At 41.4% G+C, this 16813-nt stretch overlaps 1 protein-coding gene across 1 annotated transcript; it reads left to right on the top strand.

The window, feature by feature from the left end:
- The first annotated feature begins 68 nt into the window (after positions 1-68).
- Positions 69-16446, top strand: ATP6V1D (ATPase H+ transporting V1 subunit D). The gene is made up of 9 exons (XM_048483987.1): positions 69-307; positions 3094-3211; positions 5063-5142; positions 5800-5867; positions 6595-6639; positions 9097-9200; positions 9814-9880; positions 13545-13623; positions 15770-16446. Exons 1-9 carry the CDS (start codon positions 267-269, stop codon positions 15906-15908), a joined length of 741 nt encoding a protein of 246 aa, XP_048339944.1. The 5' UTR covers positions 69-266; the 3' UTR covers positions 15909-16446.
- The last annotated feature ends 367 nt before the right edge of the window (positions 16447-16813 follow it).

Raw genomic sequence — 16813 nt, 5'->3', positions numbered from 1 at the left:
ATTCGTGCTTCTGCCGGAAGGAGCCTCTCTATCTCTTCTTGTCTGTGGTGCTGGCAGGAGCTACAGGAGACTGTGCTGTGTGTCCCTGCCCCTTTTCCCCGGTGGAAGAAGGGCCCCGCGCGATCAACATCCGGCGAGGCGGAGGCGGTCCTTGGCGGCCAGGGGCAGTCACATGATCGAGCCCGAGCTCTTCTGCCGCAGCGAGCAAGACATCGAGCCACCGGCGCTTCTTGGGTCCCTTTTCCGCCGCCGCCGCTGCGAACAGGATGTCGGGCAAGGACCGGATCGAGATTTTCCCTTCGCGGATGTGAGTGGCCCTTTTCTTCGCTTCCTTGAGTGATGGGCTAACCTGACCGTTGAGGTTCAAGGACACCGGCCAGTTCCGCTTATCTTGGGCTCCTTCTCTTTTGATACCGTTGTGCCCCCTACGGGTCTTCTTCATGGGGAGGGTGACTTTTTTTTGTCCTGTCAGTACAGGTTGATGAGCAACCTGGGGCTTTTGACTGATATTATGTGACTTTAATAATTCTGAAATAACAGTATTCATTCTGGATGATTTCCCCGGGGGTTAACTCTCGGAGAATATGTTCTTTAGTGCTCCCTTTTTAAAATGAGCATGTCTGCAAGATCTTGTGGCTTCGTAAACATTTTAAAATGTAAATGCATGTAAAAATCTGTCACACTGTCTCCAGAATGGGGCAGAGGATTTGACCTGGCACAGATTGAAATCCTAGCACAGCCCAGGATTGCTGGCTGTCTTTAGGCAGGTTGCTGTGCCTTGGTTTGTCATACCATCTGGTAAGCTGAAGTAGCAGTGACTTGCCTGTTGGACGAGTAAATAAAATATGGAGGCATATTGTGAAGTTCAAGGATTGTATGAGTTATGAAGGAGATAGTGGAAATAGGTAATATGACATGGTACAATAGTTGGTAAATCCAAATAGTTGGTTTAGGGTTTGTGAGAGGTTGAATAAAATGATGATAAAGTTATTTGTGTTATCAAGGAGGTTGATTCTTTTAGGTGCCAGTGCTTGTTACTCTCTGATGTTGCAGTGTTAAATGAAGTATGTGACTTCTATATTGAAATAGGGGAAATGACCTACACAAGCATGTTATTGGGTAGGCAGCCTGTGGCTGTGTTGCTGATCTTTTGATTGAGTTCAGAAGTGCACACTGCAGCAGAATATTCCTTTACCACCATTGACTCTTGTGCCAATGTTCAGGGCAAGTAAATGCATTTGGGCAAGAAGTACATTTAAGGTTAAGAAAATGAGGAAGTGTAAATCAAGTAATTTCCAGGCCCAAATAGCAAATGCTTTGTCATGTAATCAAATGTCTTTGACAGTTATGGAACAGGGATATCATCCTTTAAGAATATGAAGTGCTTGGAAAGGGTTTTAGCATGGGTGCTGGAAAGTTGTTTTTTAATGCATTTGTATTAGAGAAATCGAAATGTTTGCTAAAATGTACTCCCCAGATGAAAAACTCCGTAGTGGTAATAATTCTAAAGTAAAAACTGAAAATGAATAGGAAACAGTTGTGTTTGTTCTTTAAACATAATTCCAGGTTGAAGGCAACACAGATTAATATTCTTTTAGGTGCCAGTGCTCCCAAAACCCGCAAAACCTGACATATGTAGTAGCTCATTATTTTCAGAGGCTTAGGCATGCCTAGATACACAGGACTTATCTATTAATAACCACTTCAAATCCTTCTATGCACTAGGTGTTTTTCCTAGATCTGTAGAAGATTACACTTGAGCATGTTGAATATAGTTAGCAGGATGTTTGCTGACTATGATCAAATGGGCTGGCTTTGTTAACTGTGGTCTTGTGGAATACTTTTGTGTGTACAATATGATGTTTGTGATCTGTTGAAAGTTTTAAGAGTCTTGGAGCTGGAGATGATGAACCTGAAGGTGACCTTTTAATGTTTCTAAGCTGAGCATAGTTTTACTGATTAATATCTCTATTACAGTATCATCATTGTTTCATGACTGGGACTTTGACCTTCAAGTGGTTTTGTATACTCTATTTATCCAGTAAACTGTAAAAGCAGGAAGGGTGTTTCATCATGACTAGAGAATGAAAGAGCTTCCTTGGAGAGATTCCTATCCCTCCCTCCTCCCCTCCCTCCTCAGTTAATCTCCTATAAATAATTTAATATTAACTCTTTTAAAAAATAATTGCAATGAAAATTGGTAGGTTCCACATAAAACCTAATATATGGATGCAGGATCATGAAAATATTGAGAAGTTATATTTGTTTCATTTCCTATCTTGATCTCAAATGGAGTGAGAGAGACACCTGTAGTCTGCGTTTGCTGAATCTGGTCTGGCATTCTTGATAGTAAACAGAACTATGTTTATTGCACACACACAGTTTTGCAGAATCGTGTTCCAGCTAGTCTATGAGTTCAGTCTCAATTTGTAAATGGTGGTACAAGCCAGTTGGTGCAGGAAAGTAAAAGCTGTCTGAATATTGGAAGGTGGAGTTGTGTTTCTTAAGATGCATTTTATGTTATAATTCTTTCAAGAGCTGTCATTAAATTTCTTTGCCCAGCATGTTTAAATGGTGCCCTAAGTTAATACTGGAGGATCATTATGTGAAGACTTTCCTTGATGGTTAATGCTGTCACCAGGATCTGTGGTTACGTATAACAAATGTCCAATTGGCAAAACTTGCCCAAGGGAACAATCCTAAACAAGTCTACTAGGAAATAAGTCTCACGCCACATGGCACTTGCTTATAATCATAGGATGAGGTGACTGCAACTATATTTGAGGAACTGATTGTCTGTTGAGTCTGACCATATGACTTCCCTGCAGTGACTGGAAGACAGAGGGTGTAGGGAGGTAGAATCTGCTTCACTGTATAACCATCTTCAGGTAGCCATCAAATGATAAACACTTTATCCACCCTAAATCTTTGCTTGTCATGTGTCTTAAGTGTATACTCAATGTTCCACCAAAAAATACTGTTGAATTTCTCTTGCTTTCAGGAGTGCATCTTTTCCTATTGCAGAAACATTTATATCTCTTTTATTGCTAGCATGAAGTAATAGGATCAGTTGTTTCTTTCTGAATTTGGCAGGGCTCAGACCATCATGAAGGCCCGCTTGAAAGGAGCCCAGACAGGCAGAAACCTCTTGAAGAAAAAGTCTGATGCTCTGACGATGCGATTTCGGCAGATTCTAAAGAAAATTATTGAAGTAAGTAAATTGTCTTTTAATGTGTTTCCACTGGTAGGAAAATTGCAACTTTAATAAATAAGGCAATTTGTGAGTAGTGTCATAGAATCATACAGTTAGAAGAGACCCCAAGGGCCATCAAGTCCAACCCCCTGAAATGCAGGAACACACAATCAAAGCACTCCTGACAGATGGCCATCCAGCCTCTCTTTACAAACCTCCAAAAAAGGAGACTCCACCACGCTCCTAGGTATCGCTTTCCACTGTCAAACAACCCTTACTGTCAGGAAGTTTTTCCTGATGTTTTGATGGAATCTTTTCTCATTCACCTTGAACCCATTACTCCTGGCCCTAGTCTCTGGAGCAGCAGAAAACAAGCTTACTCCCTTACAAACATGACATTCCTTCAAATATCTAAACATGGCTATAATGTCACCTCTTAACCTTCTCTTCACCAGACTAAGCATACCCAGCTCCCTAAGTCTCTCCTCATAGGGCATGGATTCTAGACCTTTTACCTTTTTGGTTGCCCTCCTCTAGACCCGTTCCAGCTTGTCAATATCCTTCCTGAATTGCGGTGCCCAGAACTGTACATAATAATTCTGGTGAGGTCTAATGAATGCAGAATAGAGAGGTACAGTTATATCTCTTGATCTTGACACTATACTCCTGTTGATACAGCCCAGAATCACATTGGCTTTCTTGGCCATCGCATCACGCTGCTGACTCATGTTCAGTTTGTGGTCTATTAACACTCCCAGATCCCTTTTGCGTATAGAGTTGTCAAGCCAGGTGTCACCCATCCTATATCTGTGCATTTCATTTTTTCTGCCTAAGTGTAGTATCTTATGTTTATCTCTGTGGAAATTCATTTTGTTTGTTTTGGCCTAGCTCTCTAACCTGTCCAGGTCATTTTGAATTCTGACTCTCCTCTGGGGTATTAGCCACCCCTCCTATTTTGGTGTCATCTGCAAATTTGATTAGCATGCCCTCTATTCCATCATCCAAGTTGTGGATAAAAATATTGAAAAGCATAGGACAGAACCCTGCGCCCCCCCCCCCCCCACTAATCTCTTCTCTCCAGGATGAAGATGAGCCATTGCTGAGCACCCTTTGAGTTTGGTCAGTAACCAATTACAAATCCATCTAATAGTAGCATTGTCTAGTCCACATTTCACTAGCTTACTTACAAGAATATTATGGGGCACCTTGTCAAAAGCTTTACTGAAATCTAGATATGCTACGTCCACAGCTCTCCATCTACAAAGCTTGTCACTCTATCAATAAAAGAGATAAGGTTAGTCTGGCATGACTTGTTTTTCAGAAACCCATGCTGACTTTTTGTGATCACAATATTCCCTTCTAAGTGCTTGCAGACCATCTGTCTTAATGATCTGCTCCAGAATCTTCCCTGGTACTGATGTCAGGCTGACTGGATGGTAATTATTAGGGTCCTCCTTTCCCCCTTTTTTGAAGATGGGGATAACATTAGCCCTCCTCCAGTCCTCTGGGACTTCTCCTGTTCTCCAGGAGTTCTCGAGGATTATAACAAATGGTTATGAGATTACGTCTGCCAATTCTTTTAATTCCCTGGGATGTAGTTCATCGGGGCCTGGAGATTTGAATTAGTTTAAAGTAGCCAGGTGTTCGTGCACTTTGTTATTTTGTGCTGAATTTCTCCCACTGTATCTTCTGTTTCATTTCCTCCTGGATGAGCACCATTTCCTTTTTGAGAAAAGACTGAGACAAAGAAGGTGTTGAGTAGTTCTGCCTTTTCTCCATCCCCTGTTAGCATTGTGCCATCTTCTCCATGCTCTACTTTTCTTCAGTATCAGTTGTGGCCTCCATGTTGGTATCTTGTTGCAATTGCAGACAAAGATGTTGATGGGTGAGGTGATGAGAGAAGCTGCTTTCTCATTGGCTGAGGCAAAGTTCACAGCTGGAGATTTCAGGTAAGGTTTATAAATGTAGTTGGGGAGGTTCTGTTTTGCAATGAAGGGAGAATAACTAATGAACTTGTCAATTATCTGTCTTCAAAACTGGCTTCCTGTTTGGGGAAGAGATAGGGAGAGGATAATTCTGTAAAAAAAAGCATTTGGGCTAGTCATGGTTCTTTAGTCATAGTTCTTACAAAACTCACCCCCACCTACCTCACAAGGTGTCTGTTGTGGGAAGAGGAAAGGAGTTTATATGCTTTGAGACTCTTTACAGGAGAAAAAAGCAGGACATGAATCCAAACTCTTCTTCTTCAGTACAGGCATATCCCCCAGCTTCAAGGCTTGCTGGTACAGTATGTCTTTGGTAGGGCTTGCAGTTTTCTAGGATAACTGCAGAAGTGGAGACATCGACCCCAGACACTAGACATGACATGATATATGTATGAAAAACATTCTCACCTTTCCATCCAGCAAGTAAATTTACAGTTATTGTCAGAGCTTGGTTTTCAGTGTTAGAAACTATGTATTTTGATTTGTTAGCACTAGAGATTATACTTAACTAAATTGGATGATTGTTTCATTCTTTTAAAAGTTTGATTGCTACTTGATTGTCACAGAAGGGATATGTCACATACGATAATTACAAAATTAAAATGTCTTTTGTTCCTGCAGTACTACAGTGATTCAGAATGTGAACAAAGCTCAAGTCAAGGTCAGAGCCAAGAAAGACAATGTAGCAGGTGACTAAATTATGGGCTTATTTCTCTCCCAAGACAACCAGGATGTAGACACTATTCTTTTGAAAAAGAAAGATGTATTTTCTCCCTTGCAAATTGCTCAGTATGTTTCTTTGCATAATTGCATTTTGAATACTACAAAGAACTGACTACTGCATAAAACAGCCATCCCAGTGAGAGTAAAATCAAAGGTCTTAGAAGGTTGTAACTTTGCTTGAGATGACAGTGTATCATCATTATTTTTTTCCTAATCAGTGCTCGTTCAGGTCTGCTTCTGCAATGTGGTAGAACACTTATAGGTTGTGAACGGAACAGTACAGATTGGAATAACAGCCAGACTTTCCTTATAGAGCAGTCAGGGAATAAAACTGGACACAGAGTAGAACAATGATGTCTCCTCATGCGCCTGATATTCATAAAATTGTATGTACTGATTTTGTATTGCATATATATGAAGCAAACTTGTACAAAATTTTGGATTTTGAAACACAGAATATTGAAAAGTATCCAAGCCCACAATATTTCCAGTTAAGGTCTGACTGTTTAGTGATCGAGGTGGTTTGAAACTGCACTATTTGCTGTGAAGTTCCTTTATTTAGTTTCTTTAATTGCCCCTAGTCAGAAGAACATCTGCTTACCCTCCCAAAGGATCCACTTTCATGAATCATGAGAGAGAACTAGGTTGGGGCTGTAGAAGATTTTTGTATAATGTGTTGTCTGGCTTTTACAGGTGTGACTCTGCCAGTTTTTGAGCATTACCAAGAAGGAGGAGACAGTAAGTAAGAAGTGATGCCCTGAGTTCCCAAGAAATCCTTGGGGTTATTTGTACTAAACAATATTGAATCAAGAGTTTTGGAAGCCTTTTTTCTGTTGTATCCCCAGGAAATGGCAATGAGCTGATGTTTGGCCTTTTTTATAGCTTCCTTGTAAATATTAATTAGTTCTAATTGATTGTTTTCAGATGCTGGAGAAAAGCGTAACGCACAAAAGTAGTCCAGAGATATTTGAGATTTGTCCACCAGTCTTGAGCATCTGATACTTATAGATTCTAATAGGAGTTTTTGAAATTAATAAAGCCCTCTTTATTTGGTGGGTTACACTCTTTCAGCACTATCCGCAAGCTGCAGCACTGCAGCCGCACTGCCATGCCATACCCCTGGGGACATGGGGAAGGCAAAAAGCCCCCCTGCCTCCGAGAATGCACTTCATTTACACCAGCCAAAAGGCTGGCCTAAGTGCAGGCTGCAGCCTGCTGGCATAACACTGGCAAAAGCTGGAAGTGAACCGACTAATGTTGGCTCCTCTCCTGGCCCCACCCCACGGCTGCGGCCTCCTACAATGTGTCCCACCACCAGGGGAGGATGGTGCAGCTACATGGCATTGGTTTTGCCCCTTTGCCTGGGTAAGTGTCCTGGAGAGGGCGAATCCACTGGCACAACCTCCCCACCACTCCCAGTGGTGGATTTACCGCCCCCCTTTGGATGGAGCTGTTTGTCACAACTTGTATTTTTCATATCATATGATCTTATATTCTGAAAGTGAAATGTGTCCCGATCTGTAGATATCTAAATCTGTGGATCAGAGCCACAGAACAAGAAAGCATAGTTCTACAAACTTGGGAGACCCCCCCCCCCCCGGTCTGCAGAAAAATCTGAGAAAACACATGGGGGGTGTTAATTGCTCCCCAAATAAAATAGCATTGTCTGCACAAGCAGGTGATGCATCCTTACCTCATCCATCAGGCAGCAACAAGGGGGATGATAACTGGGAGGGAGAAGAGTAAGCCTGAGGTGGAGACTGGGATCCTCGTCAGTCCCTGTAGCAGCAATGGGTGGTGTAATAAAGATTAGAGGGAGAAAGGATCCCCCTTATGAGCATCATGGGTCGCTACTTGTATCTTAAAATCATGAAGTGTGACCCCATCTGAGGAGTCTTAAATCCAGAGACTGAAGTGGTGGATGGACAAGACAGATCTTTTGACAAACATAAAAAATGTCTCCAGTTTTCAGAGAAATCTAAAAAAATACATTAGAGGGTTACTTTTTATTTATTTTGTCGTTTATACTCCATGCCTTTCATAACATAATTCTCTTCACCATTTTATTTTCTTGACAACAATCTTGTGAGGTAATTTAGACTGAGTGAGTGACTCGCCGAAGGTCGCCCTGGGAGCTTCCATGGCACAAGGGGGGATTTGAATCCAGATCTCCCAGGTACTACAGAAACTCTTAACCACTACACCATACTGGTTCTCTTTAAAAAAGCCAAAACAATGAGAGTGCCTGTAGCTTCAATAAACAGATGCCCTCAGTGTCTGTTGCTAGGCAACCACAACACTTCGGCCAGCATTCTACACTGGGCTTCTGTGAGTAGAAGGCAGGGAGATGGGACAGGCCCTTTCTGGGCTGTTTTGGAGTTTGAGGGAGGACTCATTGAAGCCAGACCTGGCAGCACCATTGGGCAACTTGATACCTCCTGTGACTTGCCCAAGCCTGGCTGCTTGCTAAACAGCACCCACCCCATGAAAGCCAGTGTAATGTAGTAATTAGAACTTCAGTCTGGGACCTTGAATCCCCATTGAAGTGTGGAAACTCATTGGGCAGCCTTGGACCAGTTACACATTCTCAGCCTAATGTACCTCACAGGGTTGCTGCGAGGGTAAAATGGTGAAGAGAGTGACGTACGCTGCATTTGTTTGTGGAGAAAAGCAGGATATAAATGAAGTAAATAAATAAGATGCGTGCAGATAAAGAATAGATTCCATGAGGGTGTGTGAAGGAGAGAAGAAAGTAGGGAGGTGAGAATACTGGAAGGAGGGAAGGGTGAGAACATTGGAGGGAATAGTGTAGGCAGGGGATGCAGGACAAAGTGAGATGCCCCTTCGTCCTTCAGGTTCCTTCTAAGCAATTGGGTCATAGTTTTCTTGGGGAGAGAGAGAGAAGGAAAACTGAAGGAAAGGGCAGATAAAAAGTAGATTGGCTGGGGTTGGGGGGAAGGAAGTACCCTGCAGGAAAAGGAGAATGGCTATGGGGGCTTTCAGGAAAAGGAAAGAAGATGTGAGGAGGGAGGAGATAATGAGATGCCTCGGCAAGTCCTTGGAGGGCCCTCACTTGTTAGAATAGGAAGTTGAAATGAGTGACTCGAGATCTCTCTTGTGCTTAGAACCATTCTTCTCTGGGGATTAAGTTTGTAATATTTTTAACGTAGTTACTATTTTTACTGATTGTTTCAGGTTATGAACTGACTGGCTTAGCCAGAGGGGGGGAACAGCTGGCAAAACTGAAAAGAAACTATGCGAAAGCTGTAGAGCTCCTTGTCGAACTGGCCTCGCTGCAGGTAGGTGGCAACACAAGACTGTCAGAAGACTTCTGGTATGGATTTTGGGGCATCAACAGAAGAACTAAGAAACTGAACTACAGTTCTTTTTTATTTAAATAAAATCTGGTATTTCTTCATGAGGTCATTTAGTAACTATTCTGTTTTCTGACCCATTTACTTGCAATTAGTCCTACGGTATGATTGGCAGGCACAGGGTGCAGCAACCTTGCAGAAGGTGAAAAGTGCTGGGTCTGGTTGGTGCTTGGATGTGATGTCCTTGGGAACCCCATGTATGCCACCTGGACTTTCATGGTGGAAGAGAGACAGGATAGGTCAAGTGTTTTTCAGATAGGTCACTAGGTAGTATGGTTCAGGTTATCTGAGGATCTGTGGAAATTGTATGGTCTGAAGTAGGCATTGTTATGTTACAAGAAAACTAAATTGGCACTGCTGCTACCTTCGATTTGACTTCCAAAACTGGCATTACCTTACAAATAAAGCCTCCATCATGCCAGATTGACTTTATTTTTTGGGTAAATGAAAGCCTCAAATATTTATGGCAACATGGTTTAGTCTAGATTGAGATCCAATTTGTCATGAATAATTTGTCATTTTGTACTGCATCCCATAGACCTCATTTGTTACTCTGGATGAAGCCATCAAGATAACGAACAGGCGTGTGAATGCTATTGAGCATGGTAAGTAAATGGGGATGCTGCTTGAATGCTCTCGCATCTGCTGGCAATATTGGGTCGGCTCAGGCAATATGAAGAGCAGCAGGATCTTTGCAGCAACAGCATCCATTTCCTTTAGGTCAGGAAGTGCTTGTGATCTTATCGGCGTTTATAATACCATCACTTGTAGTGATGAAAAGTGTGCATCTGGGGATCCCATTTCAAAGCAAGATCTTGGGAAAAGGTTAGGAATCCAAAAGGAGCTCACACTAAGAACGAGTGACCCTTTTCCACAACTGCTTTATTACAGCCCACTTTGCAAATTTTTCACTGTAATTGTGAGTGGGACTTTATTTTGACATGTTACAGCTGACTGTTTGGGTGCAGTTCAGGTCCTCCCATATTATTGTATTTATTGTGTCAAGTTGAGGAACTTTTTCAGCTTGTGATGTCAAATGCTGACTAGTGATGTGGCTATGTAGTGTTATTATCAAGCATCACGGGATTAACTGTGTGCATGTTGTCAAATCACAGCTGACTTATGGCACCCACATAGGGTTGCCTGCCTGAGTGGGCTGAGAGAGTACTGAGAGAATTGTGACTGGCTCAGGGTAACCCTGCAGGCTTCATTTGGAGGTGGGGGAATCGAACCCAATTCTCCAGATTAGAGTCTGATGCTCTTAACCATTTCACCTTGCTGACTATCAGCAGGGTTAACTGCACCGTGAAATAGCAGGTGGCTCCGTTCTAGGATCCTTATGCTGGTACCGCTAGCTGGACTTCTATGGCAGCTACACCATGGATTTCAGTGGTTTAATTTCACTGGGGTCTGGGGCATGCTTGGGGTTTGAAGGGTTTAAGAAGCTGACTGAGTCCTGTGCCATCCATGACATTTATTATTGTTGTTGTTGTTGTTGTAGACTGCCCTTCCCTGAAGGGCTCAGGGCGGTGAACAACCACAATAAACAAAGCATTAAAACACAATAAAACCAGCACAGTACTCCAATAACTAAATAAAACAGGAACCATATAAATATTAATATCAGATGGCGTCAGACTCCCCCTCCCTCCCCACCCTTGAACCCACAGGAGGCCAGATGGAATGGTGGCAGATGTACTTAGCCAAGCTGGCCAAATGCCTGGTGGAACAGGTCTGTCTTACAGGCCCTGTGGAAACTCTGCAAGTCCCGCAGAGCCCTGATCTCCCTTGGTGGGAGCCAGGTGGGGGCCAGGGCCATAAAGGCCCTGGCCCATGTCGAGGCCAGCCTGATTGCCTTTGGGCTAGAGATCACCAATAGGTCCTCCTCCGAGGAGCGGAGGGGCCTAACAGGGCGATATGAAGAGAGGTGGTCCCTCAGGCATGCAGGTCCAAGGCGGTGAATAGCTTTGAAGGTCTCTGATACTATGCAATTCTTTGCCAGTCTAGTAGCTACATTGGTGGGTGCCAGTATAATGCTGCCAGGGCTTTCTGTTGATTTTTTTCCCTTTGCCATCATCACAACTAACTTATGGTGACCTGGTAGGGTTTTCAAGGCAAGAGAGGTTTGGAGGTGGTTTGCCGTTGCCTGTAACTACTCTGAGGTCACCCAGCAAGTTTCCATGGCATGAGGGGTATTTTAACCCAGGTTTCCCATGCCCTAGGCCAGTGGTGGCGAACCTTTGGCACTCCAGATGTTATGTACTACAATTCCCATCAGCCCCTTCCTGCATGGCCAATTGCTGGCTCTCAGGATATACTGGTGCAGATATAACATTGATCCACAAAGAAGGCAACGATCTGGAATTACCATAATCATACAGAACTATCTCTTTATTGAATGTGGATTATAAGCTTTTACCTCAGTTTTGACAAGACTGAGACTGCTTCTGTTAATTTTATAGCCAGAAAAGACTCCATATGTTTCAATTAGCTCTAGCAAGAGTTCCACTGATTACTTCGAGTCATTAACAAATTAACAGAAGCAAAAATAAAGACCATTTATGAACTCACAAACTGTGATGTTTATTCTGAAATTGTGAAATATTTGGGCATATATGTAACTGCACATAATGAAATGTTAGTCAAAGGTAATTATTCAGCTGTTTGGAAGACGATGAAAGAAGACTTATTAAGATGGTCAAAACTAACAGTATCTAGGTTTGGAAGGATAGCAGCAATCAAAATGAATGTTCTGCCAAAATTAAATTTTCTGTTTCAAATGCTATGGATATTTAGATTAGGCAAGACAGTAAAAAACTGGCAAGCAGATTTAAATGTATTCATTTGGAATCACAAAAAGCCCAGAATTAGATTTTAAATCCTACAAGATGAAGAGGCATTGTGGTTCCAAATAGTAGGAAGAAGAAGAGGAGTTTGGATTATACCTCACATTTCTCTCATGTAAGGAGAGTGCAGAAACACTAGGGAGCCCAGATTCTCCTTTTAAATTCACCTTAAAGGGAGAATCTGGGGTCCCCAGTTCAAACAACATTGAAAGTGTTGCTATTTTGGTGTGGATTTTCCCCCACCCTGAAACAGCATCACTTTCAATGTTTAAACTGGGGACCTCAGATTCTCCCTTTAAATCCATGCCAAAAGGGGCGGGGATTTAAAAGGAAAATCTGGGGAAATTTGCGGGGGTGCCTGCTATCAGGGGTGCAATTGTTAAGCTAGCAGCACCAAACTTTCAGGGCATCTTTACGAGACTCTCCTAATGATACCACCCAGGTTTGGTGAAGTTTGGTTTAGGGGGTTCAAAGTTATGGACCCTCAAAGGTTTAGCCCCGATCTTCTATTAGCTCCCATTGGAAACAATGGAGGATGGGGGCATCCCCTTTGGGAGTCCATTGCTTTGGACCCCCTGGACCAAATTTCACAAAACCTGGGTGATAGCATCGGGAGAATCTCCTGAAACATCCCTGAAATTTTGGTGCTGCTAGCCTAAAAACTGCCCCTTGCAGATCAAAAACAGAAAAAAACACTGAAAATACAAAACAATCCCACAAACAAACCTGCATTTTTGGCCCCCACCGCAAGGTGGTGTCCTGGGCAACTGCCCACTTTGCCCAATGGGAGGAACGCCTCTGCTTAAGTATTATCAAATGTAAGGTTTATCTTTGATGTTATGATTTCAACATGCACGTGTATAAATGCTAAAAAATCTTAAGTATGATAAAATGCAAAGTTTCATCTAATTTTAAGGGTTATTATTCTAATCTTTAAAATTCTTTAATATTCATAGATGTTTAAATTTTAAATTAGGTAATGATATTATAGAAAAAGATTCAGCAAATGTACGTATCAAAATCTTCTTTGTCTTTGAATGTAATTCAAATTCCTTTAGTATAGCTGATAATGTAGATTCATTTACTGAATATTATTTCCTTTTGTGTATGTTTTCCTTTATAGTAATAGTGTTTTGTCAAAAATAATAAATTCTGCTTAAAACACAATGATATACTAGTGCAGGATATACTGTTGTATGGCTTACCTGCTGTTAGGTCAGGACTTAGGGTGGGGTTCTTAGACTATTAACATTAGAAAGTTTTATTTTAGTAAGATAGAACCATCATATCTGTTTAAATGTGTTTAAAGTCAGAGTGTTAGGGTCTTCAGATTATAACAAAATTTTTGTGTTCTTTAACTAATGCTACATTTTTGTGTCTGTTGCTCACTGCTTATGTTTATAAATCATGTTTCTTTTCATAGTGATTATTCCCAGGATTGAACGTACACTTTCTTATATAATCACTGAGTTGGATGAAAGGGAGCGGGAAGAATTCTACAGGTAAGCAACTTAGTCTTGTCAGTCATAAAGACTGCACATCGACAGGCTCACAAAAAATAACTATAGGTAATTTTAATGGTCTGGTTTGTTAATTGTTAATTCTAGAACACAGTGAAATCTGTTATAATTGAAGAGTAATTTGATTCTAATTAGTGCTGATAAACAGTACTATTTCTTTTAGAAAGAATGCTGGCTGCATTTTTTCTCTTTTAAGTCTTTAGGATTCACAGATACATGATTATGTGGAGAAATTAGAGTGTTAAGGATTATAGATGAGTATCACCCAACTGTAGCTTTTTATGGTCCTGGGAATTATTAAGCATTGCTAGCTGTATCTGTGTGCAGCCTGGTTTACACAGCTGTTTCTTTACATGATTTGGTACCAGTGAGACTACTCAGAAGATTCAGTGGAGAAGTAGTTGGCTTATACATATGAGCTACTTCAAAGCCTTGAAACAAATTAAGTGGGGTGTTTGGTATAAGTAAATGCTGGCCTGCCCTTGACATTATATTGCCACCAGAGAGCACTCTGTTCTACCGGTAGTAACATTCTGGTAGTCCCTGGCCTCAAGGACATCCAATTAGCTTGAACCAGGGCCACAGCACTTATGGCCCTGGCCTGGGGTAATTCCCTCCTATCTGACATCAGGGCCCCGCAGAACAGGGCCTTCAAAACAGAGATGTTTCACAGGGCCTTCGGTTGAGGCAGTCATGGTCCCTTTCCAACTTGCTGGTCTCACTGTACTATCCCCCTTCCCCCCCCCCCCCCAGTTGCTGCAGAATAATGTTTCCCTGATGGAATTTTAATTCTTAGTTGCCATCATAGGTGAGATTTGGTGTAATGTTTTTAATGTTTATTGTAATCTTATTGCTTTTATGATTATTGATTATATTTGAATTTGATTCATTTATGTTGTTAAATGTGGGTGTAAACTGGCCTAAGTCTGGCTTTTGGCTGGGAAAGGGCAGGGTAACAAATTTAATAAAAAATTCCTGACACATTTAGCCCTTTTCATTACTGTTTTTAGTGAGTGGCTGGCTGATTTTTGACTGGTTATTGGCAAGGAATAGTGCAGGAAGTGGTTATTGCGCAGCTGTTCTACTGAAAGAAAAACATGTTGGGCAAGAACTCTGTTTTTTCAGGGTATTAAAATACCTGGTTTGGAACTTTATTGGCCAATCCTTGTGGGGAGACACCAGCTCAGAGGATCTAGCTGAAAGCAGTTTGTGCCAGCACCAGTTTTTGTCCAAAAGTACAGGCATCGAATGTAGAATTCTTTAGGACAATATATATGGAGGATTGCTCGTATGTTTTCAAAAGTTTGAAATTGGTTCTAATGCTGAAGTTAGTTGCCATTCACACAGCACAGTTTTTCATATAGCTGGGCTGTTAAGGCACATATATGTATCCTTGCAATCCCAGAAACTCATATAGATTGATGAAATTTATCCTCTTCATTACAAGAGGTAGTGTCTCTGCACATGCTCTTTTGTGCATCAGCATGTACATGAAACTTAGTTTTGTATTGGAGAAAAAGAGCAAAAAGTGAATGCAATTGAAAATATCCTTGTCACGACTGTTCTGGTTCATCACTCAGTTCCTAGATATAAGAAGAAGAGTTTGGATTTATATCCCCCCTTTCTCTCCTGTAGGAGACTCAAAGAGGCTTACAGTCTCCTTACCCTTCCCCCCTCAGAACAAACATCCTGTGAGGTGGGTGGGGCTGCTCTGAAAAGCTATGACTAGCCCAAGATCACCCAGCTGGCGTGTGTAGGAATGCACAGACTAATCTGAATTCCCCAGATAAGCCTCCACAACTCAAGCAGCAGAGTCGGGAATCAAACCTGATTCCTCCAGATTAGAATGCACCTGCTCTTAACCACAACACCACTGCTGCACATTATTGTTTAACAGTGTATCAGAGGAAATAGGAAAGACAATAATTAGAGCTTCATTATTCATGTATCACAGGTAAAATAGATTGAGATCTGGCTTTAGAATGTTTCAACTGAAATTTTATATGCTGCTATTAAAACTTATTACCAACTTTTTTTAATGGGTGGACATATTCTGCATAAAAGAAAGCTAGTAGTTAATGTATTATGTACCAGATCTAACAATTATTTGAATGATTTATTCTCTAAGGTTAAAGAAGATCCAGGAGAAGAAGAAAATAATAAAAGAGAGAAATGAAAAAGAACAAGAGTTACGAAGGGCTGCTGGACAGCAAGAACCTGCCAATTTGCTTGCCGAAGACAAGGATGAAGACCTTCTCTTTGAATAGCTGTGTATATCTGTGAGGATGCAAGAGGAGACAGAACAGCGATTCATTGAAATAACAGCTCTGGACCAGCAGTGCTTCTTTTTTATGATGTGGCTCTTCATTTCGTGTATTAGTCTGTGATCTAGACTCTCTGGATTTAATCTAAGGATTCTCCTGTTCTAAAAACATCTAATGTGTGATCATTGAATACATGCATGAAGCAGAATAATTTCCAATTCAATTCATCCATCTCCATTTCATTTCTTTGGCCACAGAAGAACTGGAACCTTTGCTTCTGTAGAGCTTTCTACTATTGTTAGACTCTCCTTGCTTCTTTCTCTGTCCTGCCAAATTGTTGTGGGCAGAAGTGTTTGTACACCTGCTTTGTGTTCACAGTGGAAGTCAGGTACTGCAACTTTGCAACCCTACTAAATGAGGTAAAAGGTAAAGCTGCATCTTTTGTTAAAGTATCTTTCTTTTAAGCAAGGTTCTACTTGTGTTTCATATTATATCTGCCAGTGCCTCTGTTGCAGGATCAGTAAAGGAAGCAGTATCTAAATACACGTTGTGTTTATCATTTGTGTCAACAATGTCTGTCATGGACTTCAAAACAGGTGCACCGTTGCTTCTTTTTGTAATTGAGTAAGGAAGAACTTAACTAACAAAGTTCAGAAATACCTAGAAGATTTTTTCCATCAGATACTCCCTCACCATTTATATTCAGTGAATTTCCTCATGCTGCATCATGCCAAAAATAAGCGATCCCACACAATACAAGGAATAAGCAGCTTATAGTTTTGGTCACATGCCTGTGTTGCATTGGTTTTAGACTGTGGAAAATAGCACTGAATGTATGTCTACAATGGGGCCCCGTTAGTATAGTCTATACTTGTGAAAGAACTGCAATTCTGCTGTTACCCTCTTCA

The sequence above is a fragment of the Sphaerodactylus townsendi genome, linkage group LG02 (genome assembly GCF_021028975.2).
Source record: "Sphaerodactylus townsendi isolate TG3544 linkage group LG02, MPM_Stown_v2.3, whole genome shotgun sequence".
Classification (NCBI taxonomy): Eukaryota; Metazoa; Chordata; class Lepidosauria; order Squamata; family Sphaerodactylidae; genus Sphaerodactylus; species Sphaerodactylus townsendi.
Note: the sequence above shows the minus strand (reverse complement) of the source record. Positions and strands in the feature narration are given on the sequence as shown.